Below are 17,720 nucleotides of genomic sequence, written 5' to 3' on the forward strand. Positions count from 1 at the left end.
GGCTGAATGAGTCTTCATGAGACTTAGTGTCTATATCATGGCACCTGAGCCCACCTCAACTTACCTTGGATCAGAAGTTAACTGTAAAAATGACATCAGTGATGAAATAAAAAAGCATGTACTTGCGGCAAATAAACGTCTCCATGGCCTTAGGAAACACCTGAAATCCCAATTAATACCCAGGAAAACCAAAACTATGATGTATAAAGTACTTATAAGATCAGTGCTATCTTACGCCTCTGAGACCTGGCCACTGTCAAGATCGGATGAAAGACTGTTAAGTATATTTGAAAGGAGGATCTTGAGATATATCTTTGGACCAGTGGAAGAAAATGAAATATGGAGGAAGAGGTGTATACAAACTATACAAACTATTTAATGAACCAGACATTAGTGGATTTATAAAGGTGAAAAGGCTTGAATGGGCTGGACACACAATACGTGCCAGCGAGAATAGAACGATTAAGAAAATGCTTAATACTAAACCAGAAGGAAGTAGGAAAGTGGGAAGACCAAGGTTAAGATGGGAAAAATGTGTGTGGCAGGGCATAAGAATTTTGGATGTGAAGAACTGGAGGAATGTAGCATCGAATCGAGAAGAATGACGAGCAATCCTCAGGAAGGCCAGGGCTCACAAAGGGCTGTCGTGCCAGGGATGATGATGATGATGATGAACCCATCTCAACGGCGTACTACATAAATCCCTCCCATCAGTCTGTGTGTCTGTATATGTATCCCTCCTATCGTTGCTAGGCAACGTCTCGATTAACATGTTCCAGCGGCAATGAATACACACGCTACAATAGAAGAATTGTTGAACGCACCGTTTTCTATGCGGTCCTTGTCCTTTCAAAGAAAATAAGCCATTAGTTCTTCCCAGAACTTCTTGTTCATTACTGATTACAAAATTCTTAACGTTTCAGTCTTATGAAGATGGTACAGAAGAACTTACAGAAAGTTCTCAAAACGAAACGTCTTGTTTTTGTTGTCCCTGTAGTCGTGAAACAGAACCAGTTGCTCAACCAACACGCCGCGCCGATTTAAAGGAGAGAGAGAGTCTAGAAGCGAAATTTCAGTTTTGAACAAGAAGGGCACCTTGCGCAATCTCCAGTTGAAACGCCTCTGCAACCTTCACCTTGCTAAAGGAATGAAACCTAATCGAAATTCACACACAGTCTCGTGCTGTAGCATCTTGCCCTGTTTTCTGTGCAGTCCGTCTTAGCTTTTGATAGGTAGCAATTTGTTACACGTGAGAACATCTCCCGAGTTGGACTGTGGAGTGAGAACGGGCCCCGAAATATGAACGCATGCTCAGAAACTGCTGAACCACTCCACTGAGAACGTGTATTGGTATATGTCTGACGAGATTTCATCGCATCTGCCCATCTCATTAATTTTTCTGCCTAGTTTAACGTATTACATGTACACTGCCCCTGTTATTAATCCTGGCCTCCACGTAACGGGGTCAGAAATCTTCTTTTTTGAAGGGAAGGTGCTAATGATCGTCTTTCTCTTGTGTTTAGTTTCAGACAAGATGAAAATTTGACGTAAGGAACTATGATGAAGGAAGCTTATGAAACTGTTTCTCCCTTTTCCAAAACATATCGACTTAGTAATTGCCAATAAATCAATTGAAGGGGATATGTTCATATGTAGATAACGGTAAATGTGTAAACTATTTATTACGAATTCGTTAGAAAAGCATAAATTCGGACGTCATCTAAATGACATGACAATAACATTAAGTTGGCCCTATGCTTAGAGCCGGGATAGCTCAATCGGTAGAAATATCGGTTACGGGCTGGACGGCCGAGGAATTGGGGTTCAATTCCCGACACGGGAAAGAAAGTTTTATGTACTCCACGGCGCGCAGACCAGCTCCGAGGCTCGCCCAGGCTTCTATCCATTGGGTACAGGGGGGGGGGGGGCCCCGGGGGGCAACGAGCCGGGGGGGGGAGNCTGTGTGGGGGAAGGGGGGGGGGGGGTGTCCCTGCGTGTCAAGCAGCCGGGGCGTGAAGCTGACACATCACTTCTATCTAGTGCAGAATTAAAGAATACATGGATCTATTTATTAACTCCCCCATACACCTTCATGGCGTAGTGCTGAATTAAATGATCACAGGGGAAACTTTAAATTTATACCCATGCCTAAGCACCACACCACAAATATGTATTGGGGAGTGGAGGTTAGAGTTCATGAATTCTTAGCTTCGGTAGGAGATGAGGATGAGTGGTTATATTCACGCTTCGGCCTACTTATTTTTAATGAAAGGGTCTCCAGCGCCCAATGGTTAAGAAGCTGGGTGGGCTGTATTGAGAATCGAACCCCAGTCGTTCACTCTGCTGACTGAGCTACCTAAAGCTGCGGTGTGTTAATTACATGACTAGAGAGCTGGCCCTGGAAATCTCAATATTAGGTGATGATGATGATGATGATAAATGTGACAACAACAACAATAGAAGTAAACTTGTCTTTACTAATATTGCTTGTTCATTATCCCTGGGGTTAGTTAATTAAGTACCACGTCACGAAGACGTCCGTGGGAATGGAGGTATAGCTCCCCCCTTCTTCATATCGACACCAGATGGAGGTGAGCTGCCATGCAGCCTCCGTGGAGTCGAATGGTTGGATGAAACCGAATGATGAACCGAGATGGATGCAAATGGAAGAGGTCGTGGCGTCATTTAATGTATTATGACGGAATTTGCTGAAGGTACTGAGGAAAACACGATAAACCTTTGGCCGAATAGACGCTGTCCTGGTCGAAATTCGAACCGGACACTTTCCGAATATAAACCACAAGCAGTAACGCTTGAGCTAACTTGTTTGATTGATTTTTGGGCCCATAACAGAAATAATTTAACGATGTGACGGATACATATGAACTGTATCTGTTCAGTATCTTTACGTCTCGATGCAGCAAATAGGCTGCAGATGCCAGTCCCAGATATCCAGAGGATATTACTCAGTGACCTGCATGTGTGTGGCATGTCACTGCAATTGATGAAATCAGCTAACCCGTCTGCGGTCCGTATTGATTCTCCATGTGCGGTAGGTCACCTTCATTTGTTTCTGTTTCTATCTAATTTTCCTTATTATGAGTTCTTTTTATCCGCACCATGCAAACATAGCATGAAGGGGAGATCATGTATCAGTTCACATGTTTCAATTAAAGAACTTCTGGACGGAATTCGATGAAATTTAGTACTAACATCATGTCATGGGAATCGATTCAATGTCGGTAATTTGTAATTACCCGCAGTCTTCGCCAATGTGACGGAAGTACGAAGTAATGAGGTGGGAACGGTGGTGCTATTTTCGAAATACAGCAAAACTAGTATCTAATAGTAAACAGCAATAACCATATGAGCCAGTACGACCTTTAAAACTCCTCAGAAAGCACATTGACCACAACAACATTAGCAACCAACTCGGAACTTAATAATATTGTGTCCAAAAGTGTTCATTAAACATGTCCGGAACGCCTGGGAGAATTCAAAATTCCTACACAGAACTGATTTGGGAACTGTGTATTTTAGCACAGATTATAAATTTAAATTCTTGTATTTTAATGGAACTAGTGGAACCAGTCCATTGAAAAGTGAACTGTACACTTCTTACAAAATTTTATATTTATTTCAGTGCCTACCCTCTCTCCCATATTTCTGTCTGTGACCTGAATTTGGTAACTTGATTGTCTTGCTCTGAAGGGTTTCGACCATGCAAAAGTCAGGTGGGAGGCCACGCGGTAGCTTAGTTGGTTCAGGCACTATGCTAAAAGCCGGAAGTTGGCGGGTTCGATTCCCGATAAAGTCATTGGATTTTTTCAACTGACCTAGTCCTTCCAGCCGAAATGTGGCCCTGGGGTCTACTCAGCCTCTAATAGGAATGACTGCCAGGAATCTTCCTGGGGATAAAGGGCGGCCGGAGCGTAAGGCTGACGACGACACCACCATCTTTGGTGAGCCGACTGTCCCGAAAATGTGGGAGCCCCGACGTCTCACAACCCTGTGGGTCTCCGCGGCCTGTTACAAGGATAGATTACGTAGAAAGAAAGCAGAACTGTGGATAGATGTGAGGTTGTCGCAGCGATAAGTCTGAAGGCTGGTGTCTCCCGACATGTGATGTGTATTTTGGCCGCAAATTGGCCCACCAGCGCCTCTGAGGAACCTGCTGCGTTCAGACTGCATGGTATCACGCCCTACATTATCTTAATCTTAATATCCTTCGTCATAAGAATCTCAGATCTCGAAACTGCTCTTAGCGGTTGAGCCACGCCACATTCAATAGCCAGTTTCTCACCTCGGGATCACGGATTCTGTCCCAGGGCAGTCCATTTTTTATATGTGTTGGACGAAGTGGAACTGGGACAGTTTTCTCCGAGTACTTCGGTTTCCATATATCAAATATCACTTACATTCTTTCGTCCGGGGCTGGTACAGTGGGTCCAGTTGTGGCCTCAGTACCAAATAATTCTGTTTAATGTCACTTCAAGAATAATAAACTGTGCCCTAAATACTTTTTCGTTTCGAAGTGTATAATATTCTGAAATGTGACACCTTATATTCTGGTAGAATTTTACCGTTGTTTCGAAACCTACCTGCTTCTTGCTGGTTGCTACCTTGACTTAGTCTTCGACCCTGAAAATGGAGTTAGAAAGTTCCTCCGAAACGTCGGAGAATTTCTACCACACTACACGGCGTTACGTCCCAGAAAATAATGCTCTTCATAATCACCGGCGTAAGAACCTCAAATCCAACACAACCATTCTGGTTGCCCCTTGGATCAGGCCACCAATTTGCCGTGTTCGTAAAATGTAGTGCGGGTAGTCGATCGAGATTAAAGCAGGGGATTTGGTAGACTGTGACCTCGCGGGAGATAATGTCGCGTGGCCACGTTAGATGCCGTGTGCTAGGAAGCCGAACAAATAACAACTGTAAATATTGTCAGTGGAAACTTTATACAGTAAAATGAAGCTCATTAGTTTGAATAGGGCAGATAGGAGCTTTGTAATGACGTACTGTGGACTTGTGGGCGAAATGTCGCATCGTAGCATCAGCGTTTTGTGATTCTGGTTTTACACACGTAAACTCTGTGGTAATAATTTTCCGTTGTCTGTACCTCGGTTTATTATATAGAGTGTGTATTTTGCTAACATTTAAAATAAACACGTGTTGTAACACGAATAAGTGCCTTATTAAAACATTTCATGTAATAACACTGGATCGTTACTTTGTTTCGTGTTATTTCTGACCTTTTTGACGTATTATCTGTGACATGATACAAAGCGACCAGTAGACACCGAAATTTCATTTACCGATATTTCATGAACATGTAAACGTGGGCGTACGGCATCAACCCCGTGTAGAGGCCGGAACAGGCGTTTGAGTGCCCAGTGCTCCGGAGATTTTAAGCGTCAGAGCGTGAAAATTTCTGGAAATTATATGTGATCAAATGAATAACTATAGACTTCCCCCCCCCCTTGGCACTACAGCCCCAGTGGACCTAGGCCTACCTCCATGAACTCTGTTCACTTCGGTTTTTCTAGATCTTACACATACGGTAGGACTCCTTGGGCGAGTGATCAGCTCGTCGCAAGGCCTCTACCTGTAGACAAACACAGAAAAACGCACACAAACATCCATGCCCTGAGTGGGATTCGAACCCACGATCCCGGCTTCCGAGCGAGCGAACACAGTGCATAACTTAGACCGCTCGGCTACCGTGACCGGCCAAGTATAGATATAAACTCCTTAAATATATCGTCATATGTAGACCCATTGCCAGTATAGGCGACAGTGCAACAGCCGTTGCTAGAAAACGGACAACGAGAGAACACCCCAAAATGGAAGATACTTTTTCTGTGCGGTCCGTGCTGGGGCTATTTAACGAAAACTAGTGATTCAATTGTTGGTCCCATGGCACTCAGAACTAAGAATCGCTATGCTGGCGAGGACCAGCAGCAGTTTAGCAATCAATCAGTTATTTGCTGAGTCAGCTGAGAGTTTCAGTTTTAAAAAATGAGAAGCTGTTAGCTGAGGCAGAGGATAGAGAAGGATCACTTACCCTCCTGGGATTCGAACCCTTATTCCTCAGTCCAACTATAGTCTAAACTCTGATCAGAAATAAAGTAAAAAATCTCGAGGAAGAAAATATGATAACCAAGAAGTTCTGGGAAGAACTAATCGCCTGTTTTCCTTTGATACGACACGGACCGCATAGGAAACACACAGACAGCAAAATGATCTCATAGGCCTGCTAACACAGATGACTGGGGATACGCACGTAGACAGCAAGGTGGTCGCATAAGCCTCATAACACTAAAAATTAGGGGAATACACAGACGGAGAGACAAAGAGCAAGTTCAACTCAGAAGCAGGCTAGGAATGCTGAAAAGGGGGAGGGGGACAGTCGAGAGAATAAAGAGACAGAGAGACGGCAACTGCTACCTTGGTCTTGGAGCCGCCAATCGAGCCGGGGCGGATCGAGCCTGTCTCGTAGAATCGGGTCAGGATCTTGGAGACGCAGCCGTGGGAGACGAGGAGCTGCCGGGAGATGTCGCAGGGGCGCACCCCCATCAGCGCCAGCTCCACGATGCGACGCCGCACGCAGTCTGGCAAGGGGCGTCCGTTCACGAAAACCCCGCCCAGCTGGTTGACACCGGCCTGACCTGCGGACGGACATATCACATGGTGAGAAGGCTTCAAGCTCTTTGAGGGGACCGGCTCAGGGTCGGGTCGAAAGAGAGCCTTTGCTCTAGCACTGGCGGCCTTTTTATTTTGATTTATAATAATAAGAAAAATAATTTTGTGCAGCTAACCACGATACGTAGGAGGAATCACCCAGCACTACACACATACAGCAACACACCGGCGCCCAAACCAGAGCATACTTGGGATTTGTATCAGCTGACGGAAGCGCAGCAGTTTTCGAAACATGTACTGCAACAGTGATGTGGAAAATACGTGTAATTTTAAAATTACAGAAAGCGAAATTTAAAATTTTAAAATTTTAACACAAATTTGCATGTGAGACGGCGAATAAGAAGTTAAATTTAAATAACAATAATGGTTTAATCGTTTATTTCTCCGCGTTCATTACAGCTCTAGTTTCTGTAAAAGTTCTTAAAACTCAACATATTGCGTAAGAGGAATTATTACATTATTCAAGTTTCACTTGGTTCTGAGTTGAACTAAAATCTTTTTTCGGCTAGCTCCCCTCTTTCGGAAACTGCCAGGCTTCGAGTTCTGATTCTGGTCTCAAAGTGAAACTCTGTTTATTTTGCTTGTAGGAACGCTGACATACCCGTCTTGAAATAATTTTCTTTATTTTCATCACATTTTACAATAGAAGTGGCAATTGTTTGGGGGCACGCGGTAGCGTAGTTGGTTGAGGGGCTATGCTATGAGGTCATTGCATTTTTTTCAGTTGACCTAATCCTTGCAGCCGCACTAGGCCCTGGGGTTTACTCAGCCTCTAACAGAAATGAGTACCAGGAATTAATTAAATAATTTTCCTGGGGAGTAAAGCGCGGCCGGCGCGTAAGGCTGACAACCTTACCGCCATCTCTGAGCCGATTGTCTAGATAATGTGGGAACCTCAACGTCTCACAACCCTATGGGCCTTCACGGCCTGGTACAGGGATAGCTTTACTTTTTTTTAGTGACAATTGTTTATATGTTACACTACTAATTGTATTCCATGTAAATTGACATATATTCTAGTCTCGTCATCATCATCATCATCATCATCATTGAAATTATATAAATATCCTTGTTTTTGTATTTGCTTTGGATCTATTAAGTTACATTCTATTCGTGATTAATTTGTAACTGGGCATTGGACTCTTTATATCGACACGTAACCAAACGAAGAATGTAATTTAATTATCAGACCATATAATTATTCTAGATGTAATGATGATGATTCAATTAATTTCAGTACTAGACAACAACAAGCAAGCAGTGGCAGAGAATCAGAGTACTGTTTGTTACAAGACAGGACAGAAACGGGCGACACGTAAGCACCGTTGCACATCAACGGACGAGCCACTGGAAGAGCTAACAGTGTTGGCGAAATGAAATGTCCTCACGCACTGCATCAGTAACAACAACAAAATCAGAAAATAATAATAATGATAATAAAAATTGTATAGCCCAGTGAGAATGCCCACTAGGCTACCATCTGGACGATCGGGGAATCCCAGTTTGGTTCCTGGAACCCATCGGGCTTCCGGTCGAATCGGTTCTGTGAGTTCTTCACCGGATGCAGACGGGCCGGGCAGTGAAGCTGACCATTCTTCATGGTCTTTTGCCGAGATTAAGAATTCATACAGCTATAGGCTACCTCCACGCCTCATTATATCTCCATGGTGTGATACTTAATTATTGAAGCACAACTATAACTTCATTCATTCATCAATGACTCTACAGCCCTTTGTTGGGCCCTGGCCGCTTTTCTCGGTTCTATAATCCTATAGACAGTAGATAGGACTCCTTGGACGGGGGATCAGCCCGTCGCAGAGCCCCTCCCTATACAAACACACAATAAACGCACACAGACATCCATGCCTCGAATAGGATTCGAATCCATGAACCCAATGTTCGAGCGGGCGAAGACCGCGCAGCCACTGTGGTCGCACACGGACAAGTTAGCTTTGTCAGGATAGCGGCGGAGGAGGAGGATAGCGCCGAATGTTATGACGGCAGGTAAATGATTAATTGGAAAGTTTCGGAAGAAAGTAGTTGTGATCTGAAGAGGTACCCTTTCGCATTTGCCTGTAGGGATTGATGGAAATCATGAAAAATATAATCAGAGTAGCCTGTGTGCCAGCCGAGATTCGAACCAAACAATTTCCGTATACGAGTCAAAGGCATTACCGGTACTACAACCTGTTCTATATGAGAAGCAAGTCACTTTACCCTCGAACGAACAGAAACGTACCGCGCAGCAAACAGAAGTGGAACATTTTTTTTATTGAAGTTTCTGTACCATATGACAGAAATGTGGAGAATAAATAAGGTAGGAAAATACAGGCATACAGAAGTCTGTTGATCTACAGCGCATGTGCGGTGGGGGAAATGGAAGTGATAGGAATAATTGCTGGGGTAGGGCGTCGGCCTGTTATGTCTTTCCGTTTCTCTGTCGGTTCGTGCTCCGAAGCGTTCAACATAAATCTCCCGCCCGTTCTCGTTGGCTTTTTGTGCTTCTCTTGTGCATTAGATCAAGTTTTTGTTGAGATATTATTTACACGTAATTTATAAATCGATATATTAATATTAGAATAAGACCCTCCCTGAAGCTGATAACTTAATTTCTGTAAGTCGTTATAGAGGCTTTGTACCAACTTCATCAAAATATCTTAAAGAAAATTCCCCGTCTGTAGGCGCTTCACGTCCCGCACATAAACCGTATTCAAAATGACATTATAATTGAAGTGGTGATGCCCCAGGGCAAGGTGCGTCACAAAAAAATCCGGACCACTTGGCTAAAAAAAAAACGAAATTTCTAGCGTCATAAAATTTATCTGGCGGTATAAGTGATCGTATTGATCATGTTATATTCATAGTCAGATGGCCGCATAATCGGTTTAATATATACAGGGTGTTTAAAATTTGTTTCCACGGCTATCTTCAGAAATAATTCTACTAAAGCAAATATAAAAGAGCGTCTAACAGCATGACAATACGTGTCACCTATACTCACTATATTTCTCTTTAAAATGAAGTAGTTTACATACCAACAGTTTACCAACAGTTTTAACATTGGGAACTGTGAGTTTTCTCCCAGACAGTGTAGTTATGGATAAGGATAAGAAAGGAGACAGGATTTCCTCTACATAATTAAGCAAAATACCATGAAGACGTGGAGTCAAATGCAGGCATATCTCGATGTACAGCTATGCTTATTCTCGACATTATGTGGAGGTTAGTGCTGAGCTTCACGCCCCGGCTGCTTTACCCTGGGGAAAGAGGAATTGTTACTGATGGGTCTGGTTAATGGAGACAGCGTCTGTTATATCCCTTGGTCTGTATATAAAATGTTTGTAAAGGCGAGATGCAAATCTGAAGTTACTCAGTTTCGGGTTACCGTAGAAACGTATTGTTCAGCGTTAATTTGTGGTGTACATGTTTGCCTTATCCCGCTAGTCGTCTCGAGAGTGGACGCTACTTCTAAATAAGCAGGCTTCAGAATCTACTGGGAAATGCATACACGCAAGACGCCGGTACAAAATGGCAGTCTACATTCATTTTAATGTTTCAGTGAAAAAACTGNACCCCAACTTCACTTCGTCTCATTTATCACTTTCCTAACCCTTTGCCTAAAATTGCTTGGTTTACAGGACAGAGTACCTAAAGCATCTGCAGGTAGTTGGTTCCAGAGCTGTATGGTCCTATTTACAAAGGAGTATTTCCCGATATCTGTCCGTTGCTTTCTACTCCTAATTTTCTTGCCATGATCACCCCTGCTCAGATAGCATGGTGTTTCNCTATGCTTATTCTCGACATTATGTGGAGGTTAGTGCTGAGCTTCACGCCCCGGCTGCTTTACCCTGGGGAAAGAGGAATTGTTACTGATGGGTCTGGTTAATGGAGACAGCGTCTGTTATATCCCTTGGTCTGTATATAAAATGTTTGTAAAGGCGAGATGCAAATCTGAAGTTACTCAGTTTCGGGTTACCGTAGAAACGTATTGTTCAGCGTTAATTTGTGGTGTACATGTTTGCCTTATCCCGCTAGTCGTCTCGAGAGTGGACGCTACTTCTAAATAAGCAGGCTTCAGAATCTACTGGGAAATGCATACACGCAAGACGCCGGTACAAAATGGCAGTCTACATTCATTTTAATGTTTCAGTGAAAAAACTGTTTATATTTTCATGGCGGTGACTATGAAGAATGCCGTCTTCTGGAATGTGGCGCCCTGTAGATCTACTCAGCGCCACATTCTTCGCTGGTAGGGTCGATATTATTATTGTGTGAGCACAAAACTGCTTAATTAATGCAGTGAGTAGAATCAATTATGGATGCCACATTTCGTGACATTTCCTTAATTGCTTATACAGTGCCCGTAAGGTTTTTTTTTTGTATCAATGATTTTATGACATGCATATGCATGAACCACAACGCCCATTTCTACAGTAAAACTCTAAACATTACAATTTATTCTAAATAATTTTATTCTGAGATTTATTTTCGTTTCTTATAATAACGAATGGCTTTCTCTTGAGCCTGGTACTCTGTAACAAACAGGATTTCTATACTAAAAGGTAAAAGGTTAAGCTATCCCTGTTACAGGCCTTGGAGGTCCGTAGGGCTGTAAGAAGTCGAGACTCCCACATGTTTCTAGATAGACGGCTCCCAGACGTCGGTGAGGTTGTCAGCCTTACGGTTAAAAGGGATGAATGAACAGATGAAATCTGGAGGAGTTGAGAGAAGCCACGGTAAACCTGAATCAGGATAGCTGGCCTGCCCTGGCCTGCCTCATGACGAAACCCACACGACAGCAACATGAATATTATTGATATACAAAAATTTCTCGGAAGAGAGAGTTGTTCATTTCCGTGCGTAAGAATCGTTTATGATGTGAACTAGTTTACGTTTTATGTGTGTATGTTAACGTTACACGCGTGTGTAAATATGGAATATTAATTCTTTACAGAGCAAATAATAGTGGCTACAACACGTAACATTTAATGTAACTTTTTTTAAAAGGGCCGAAAACTTTTGTTTCGAGTTGACGTTCTTGAGTTCCCAAGTTTGAATCTGGGCCGGGTCACAGGCTGAGGTTATTCTGATTGATGTCCTTCGAGTCTATACACGAAAATATTAGGACAGTGTCTCGAGTGGACCCAGAACTCTTCCTTCTGAATCTCTTCAATACACCACCAGTCACTGTACCATCCGACACAACGTAGCGTCAATATAGGAAGCACCGTTACATAACCCACTGAAAGCATTTATAAACTCGTGTAGTTTTCCCATAGAACGCATTTGTGTGTTCAGTGTAATTCTCAAATGAACATTCATTATTTGGGGCACGCGGTATCGTAGTTGGTTGAGGCACTATGCTACAAGCCGGAAGGTCGGAGGTTCAAGTCCCAATAACGTCATTGGATTTTTTTCAGTTGACCTAATCGTTCCAGCCGCACTATGGCCCTGGGGTCAACTCAGCCTCTGACAGAAATGAGTACCAGGAATTAATTAAATAATTTTCCTGGGGAATAAAGCGCGGCCGGTGCGTAAGGCTGTAGATAATATGTTACCCTCAACGTCTCAGAACCCTACGGGCCTCCGAGGCCTGATACAGGGATAGCTTTACCTTTTACATTTACATCCTGTACTTCCCTTAACACAGTCAGCCGCTTGGTTTCTGTATTGTAGACGCGTTGTGCTTCTTGATGTCTTATTTAGATGCACTTGAGGCTTCAGTGTCGATACTGAGATATTCACTGGATATTGAGGACTACCGATGAACTAACTTACCCTGCAAGGCCTATGTTTCAATCAAAATTATAATTTAGTGAGAGCGACTCCTTAAGAAGGTTCCTGTTGTATCTCTCTTAATGATAATGACGATGGTCTGTTCCTACATTTTAATTACAACCTCCCTTTTGAGCCTATGGATTTGAAGTTTAATTTGACGTGAGAGAGAGAGAAAGAATGTTTGATGACGGGTTGGGGAGGGCAGGCCTGCTATTTGTCCCTCCACATGTCTCTCCTGGTGATTTAGGGTGGAAGTTTCAGCACCTCCTCCTGCCCTTGGGAACCACAGGCCTGTTTTCCTTACACCTTCTCCTCATACGCCTGTGTTCCCATTTGGCAATGCGGTAACATTATCTCTGTCGATTGATTCACAGTTACTTGTTTAGTGACATTTTCTCAACTGCCAAAAATCTTATCAAGTCATGATGAGCTGGAAATATGCTCATAATTGCAGGTAGACAAGGATTTCAAACGATGTTAAAGTACCATGAAAATAGAGGCAGCGTGTTTTACCGAAACGTCGCTAATTATCTGCAAAACCTACACGGTTGCACATGCAGAAACACCGTAATCTTCATGTTCAGCAACGTCGGGACCTCAGATTTCATTTATAAAGGTAATTGCTGGGTCTATTAGTAGGGGCTAGAGTGTCTTCGCATGAAAATTGTGAGATAAAATAGGAAAATGTTAAATTCAGTTACCCGGGCTGAGATACGAACCTGAAATCTCTTATATGAAAGCATAAATTGTTAACTCTACACAATGTGTTGACGTTGGCGGAAGAATGGTGACATCCAGGATGCCTTTCCTCAGAGCGGTCGCGTCGTGGAAAGCGGTGGAGGTGTAAGAAAATAAGCATCATTACAACGCAAACTATTAAAAGCAATGGCTCGAAAAGTCTTCAAGAATGCCTAGAAACTGAACCCAGAAGCTACTGCATAGACAAGCATTTAAAACGAAGGGCAGATTTTCTGAGTGTTTCTCCGTCGACGTACTCTTGGTGTCAGAACGAAACTTTATACACACCTGTCAGTCTCAGAGTGACACGTCACATACGTGACTATCTCTTGGTATTACCGTGCATTATAAACACAACAGAATTTAAACAGACAAGCTCCATAATATTCCATAGAGGGACGAAGTTGCACACAAGAAAGTCATCAGGGAAGTTTAGGCCCTTTCGGCCTGTGCCTCATAATGCATGATGCCGAGATGGTGTAGTCGGTACAGCGACTGGCTATGGGCTCAACGACTGAGGGGTCGGAGTAGGTAGGGGCAACAATTTTCTTTTCGCCACGTCGTCCAGACCGATTCTGGGGCCCACCCAGCTTCCTATCCAACGGGTGCCGGGGACTCTTTCCCCAGTGGTAAAGTGGCAGGGGAGTGAAGCTGACCACTAACCTCCAACTATTGCCAAGGTCAAGAAAACATGAATCTATATATTCACTTCCTCATAAGCCTTCGTGGCCTAGGGCTTAATTAGTTAAGCACAGGGACAGTTTTACCATACAAATCACGTGTCCGTTCATGAGGTTGCACATAATCCTCCGGTGGTACACGTGCCCTCAGTTTGGAACACCTGACTGAAGAGCATAAGATGTCAGGAAAGTCCGACAAAAAGATGCAACAGTTTTAATCCTTGTAACCGGAACAGACCAGAAGCTTAATCATGATGATGATGATCATGATGATGATGATGATAAAGATAGGATGGTGGAAAGTTCTGTTAGTCTTGACCCCAGCCCACGCATCACAGTGTCCGAACTTACACATAATGTTGTTATACGGAGAAGCTACTTAGGCAGACCGACAGGACAAAAACAAAGCCGACCGAATCGTGCGCGAGTGGAGAATGAGAAATACATGCATCACGCAATCTTCTTATTCTTCTTCTCTCGGAAAACCCAAATTAGACGACAGGACAATCTGAGAGCACCTGCCACGCTTCGCAAGAACAAAAGGAAAACCACAACAAATTGTTGTTTTGATGTGAACTCGAGGCCTTGGTTTGACATCCAGTCCGGATCTGCTTTTATGTTCTGCTTCGGAACGCTACTCAACAGCAAGCTCTTGTTGTTCATCCAACCCTCAAGGAAACTTTCGCATCACATAATTTTAAGCAGAAAATATTAGATTAGAAAAAGCTTCATTATAAATCCTATCCGTGTTCTTATGGCAGAATTTTTGAAGGTTTGAATTATATTTCAGACATTTCCGCTATTATATTTGACTTATCGCCACAAGTTAAAAATATTAATTTAAGAAACGCATCTTTAGAAGTAAGTTTAAAGTCTAGCTTCTTTTGAAGCTTTAAGAACAAAGAAACACCCGACTTTGCTGTATCCCAGTGTCATGAAGCGAATACTTATGGCCTCTACCAAAATGTTTATGTTAACATTCATCATTTTACACTATGTTAGCTCTCTGTTTGAGTTCTCTTATGTAAATCTATTCTATTTGTTAGTTTCTTAATTATTTACGTTGTGAAGCCGATTATTTGTGTGCTGTAATAGTCACAGCTTAATTTGTTTCACTAAATTCTAATCACGAAAGCTATTTCTCACACGTTGAAGGCCTGCTGCTCGCCTCAGCTGTGTATCTTGTTACGCATAAAGACGTCAGATCTTGTTTCCTAATTAAGCCGTTTAAACTAACGGCGTCATATCACGTTTGAGAATACTCTTATTTATTATCTCTAATTGGAATGATCAAGTGAAGGATGATGAGGTGAGCAGGGCATGTAGCACGATTGAGGAAGGCGAGAAATGCATATAGGATATTCGTAGGAAAGAGAACAGTGGGAAGACCAAGGTGGGTGGACAATATTAAAATGGATCTTAGAGAGATAGGATGGGATGGTATGGATTGGTTGATCAGGATATACATCAGAGGCAATAGGGTGACTGGTAAAGTTGAAAATTGTCGCTAAATAAACCATGAGGATCCATTCAGTCGGGACTATAGGATTTGGACTCCGTCCATCTTCCGGTATTCTGAAGAACAAAAGATTTCGGAAATTCAATCTTTTTCCTTCTTCGTGCGAGCGGATGGGAAACATTTAGTCATTGACTGGGGTTAGCCCTTTCTAACAGACCCAGCAGTGTAGGTGTCTGCCACTCCTGAGCTGCGGTGGAAAGGTATTCAGTTTCCGAAATATTATGTTCTTCACTACTCTTTAGAATATCCTCACAGAATCCCAGTAATCCCAAGTGTCCCACATCGGCCTCAGGACCCCTTAGAATTTACTTACTTCTTTCAAGACATACTGTTTCAAATATCCTCTGCAGCTGATACTGCATTGGTAAATAACCTAAGAACAAAACCGAGTTTCTATGTCCGGACCCTCTGATATCAATTAGTTTTATCAATGCTGTTCTACACTTACTGCCCTCTTGTATCCAACCGTGTCATTAACATGGTCGTGTGATGAAAGTCAAAAGTTGCCCCCTTAGGGTCCCGCGTTCAAATTATATGGATAATGAGGAAATGATTACCCCCTTCGTTCCTGCTCTTAAACAAATGAACAACAACACCACGCATAAAAAACTGAGGTGGCCAGCCATTTATCTTTTCAACCGCCAACAATTTTCTTTGGGAATTCTTTCCTTTATTTCATACTTAACTTTTTTTGTTCCGTAACGTCATCTCTCTTCTAGCCCTTTCGCTTTTCATTAAGCTTTCTTTTAACTCTAACAGACACTAATTCCAAACTGCATTTTAAATGTCTTTCCTATAAAATGGCTTCCGTTATCAAAGCAAACTTTATAATGTGCTATAAAAGGTTAGTTCGTGATATGGAAACAGAACGGACTAAAAGCTGAGCATCAGATTCTACAACAATCAGAATGGTATTCTTGGCAGTATTGCGTACTTATCAGTCCGCTAACGGATTTATTTACGTATTCAGATTTTATTACGACTAATCCGTCGTAAATAACAACTTACAAGTTGTCAGTAAGGAGATGTACCTTACATGCCAGTGTTGGAAATAGCAATTGAAATATTTTTAATTGTACCGTATAGACCAGTTGTTACGCAAAGACCGCGAAACAGACAGTGAGGCAACAGCCGTTGATAGACAACGGCCAGCGCGCCAATGAACTGAGTAGCGATCACGTGGGACCGCAATAGACACGGACGCAATAATAAAAGAGCTGTTTTCTGTTGGTCTGTGCTGAGGGGTTATAAGCGGGGCGAAGTTTCTTTTTATTGCTAGTGGGGCGGGACTAAGTCCTTGTACTGCGGCCACTTCTGGCCTATTGTATCAGCCCCAGATGATAGGTGAGGGTGATTGTGGAGCAATTGGTGGAATGAAGATTGGCAGGGGAAACAGAAGGACTCAGAGAAAACCTGCCCCAGCGCCACTTTGTCCACCATAAATCCCACTTGACCAGACCCGGGATCGAACCCGGGCCGCCACGATGGAAAGCCAGCGACTAACCGCTTGAGCTATAGCGCGGCCTTAGATAATGAGATTAGTTATAAATGTAGAGAAGCCCGTGGAATGAGAATTGGCAGGGGAAAACCGTCCCCAATGCCACTTTGTTAACCACAGATTCCACATGACCTGAGTTCAGATCTAGCGCTGACAGTCGCGGAACGAACCCGGTAGACACTGCGTAGTCTGAGCTGCTGAGTGTCTGGTTGAATACACAATAAATCATAAAGGTAAAATAGAATACCACTGGACACACGAATCCTCTATTTTTGTGGCTCACTGCTCTGCGGCTACCGGAGTGTGCAGTAAATTGGATCATTCACAAGGCGGTCTAAAAAAAAAACAAAATATTCAAGAAGGCTGTTGGAACCGGTCACGCTTTGCTGACTTACCCCTGGCTAGGCCGGGCCAAGGTTGTTCTGTGAAGTTTTGCCGTCATTTGTCTAGGCGCAGCGAAGCCATCTGGACCACATAACTGTAGTGACGTCTTTGTGACGTGAGCGGATATCAAAAATATTAGCGATCAGTGTGCCATCTCGTTGCCATGGTCAGCATTACATACGCGGGCATGTTGAGACAAGTACAGGCACTTTCATCTGCAATGCGCGCCACTGCTGCTCACGTGACAGCGTAACTGCCGCATGTAGCGAGTCTTACGGAAGCTGATAGTCGCTCAGACAGTCAGGAACCTGAATATTCTTTACTGTGAAGAGCACAATCTTCTGAGACGTAAGGACATGTATTTCGGGAGAAATCCACTGATATTTTGGAGGAACGTAACGCCTCCATCTTCAGGATC

General features: G+C 43.1%; 2 protein-coding genes across 2 annotated transcripts in view; one reads left to right on the forward strand and one right to left on the reverse strand.

Moving 5' to 3' along the window:
- The window catches only part of LOC111868961 (mediator of RNA polymerase II transcription subunit 20), a 344,422-nt gene that overhangs the window by 65,077 nt on the left and 261,625 nt on the right, over nucleotides 1–17,720 (forward strand). The window lies entirely within an intron of this gene.
- LOC117282669 (paired box pox-neuro protein) overlaps nucleotides 1–17,720 on the reverse strand; it is an 87,745-nt gene that overhangs the window by 36,772 nt on the left and 33,253 nt on the right. The window contains exon 3 of the mRNA XM_033753249.1: nucleotides 6,451–6,671. Coding sequence (XP_033609140.1) covers nucleotides 6,451–6,671 — 221 coding nt within the window. The remainder of the gene's footprint in view (nucleotides 1–6,450; nucleotides 6,672–17,720) is intronic.

Source organism: Cryptotermes secundus, unplaced genomic scaffold, assembly GCF_002891405.2.
Source record: "Cryptotermes secundus unplaced genomic scaffold, Csec_1.0 scaffold1090, whole genome shotgun sequence".
Taxonomy (NCBI): domain Eukaryota; kingdom Metazoa; phylum Arthropoda; class Insecta; order Blattodea; family Kalotermitidae; genus Cryptotermes; species Cryptotermes secundus.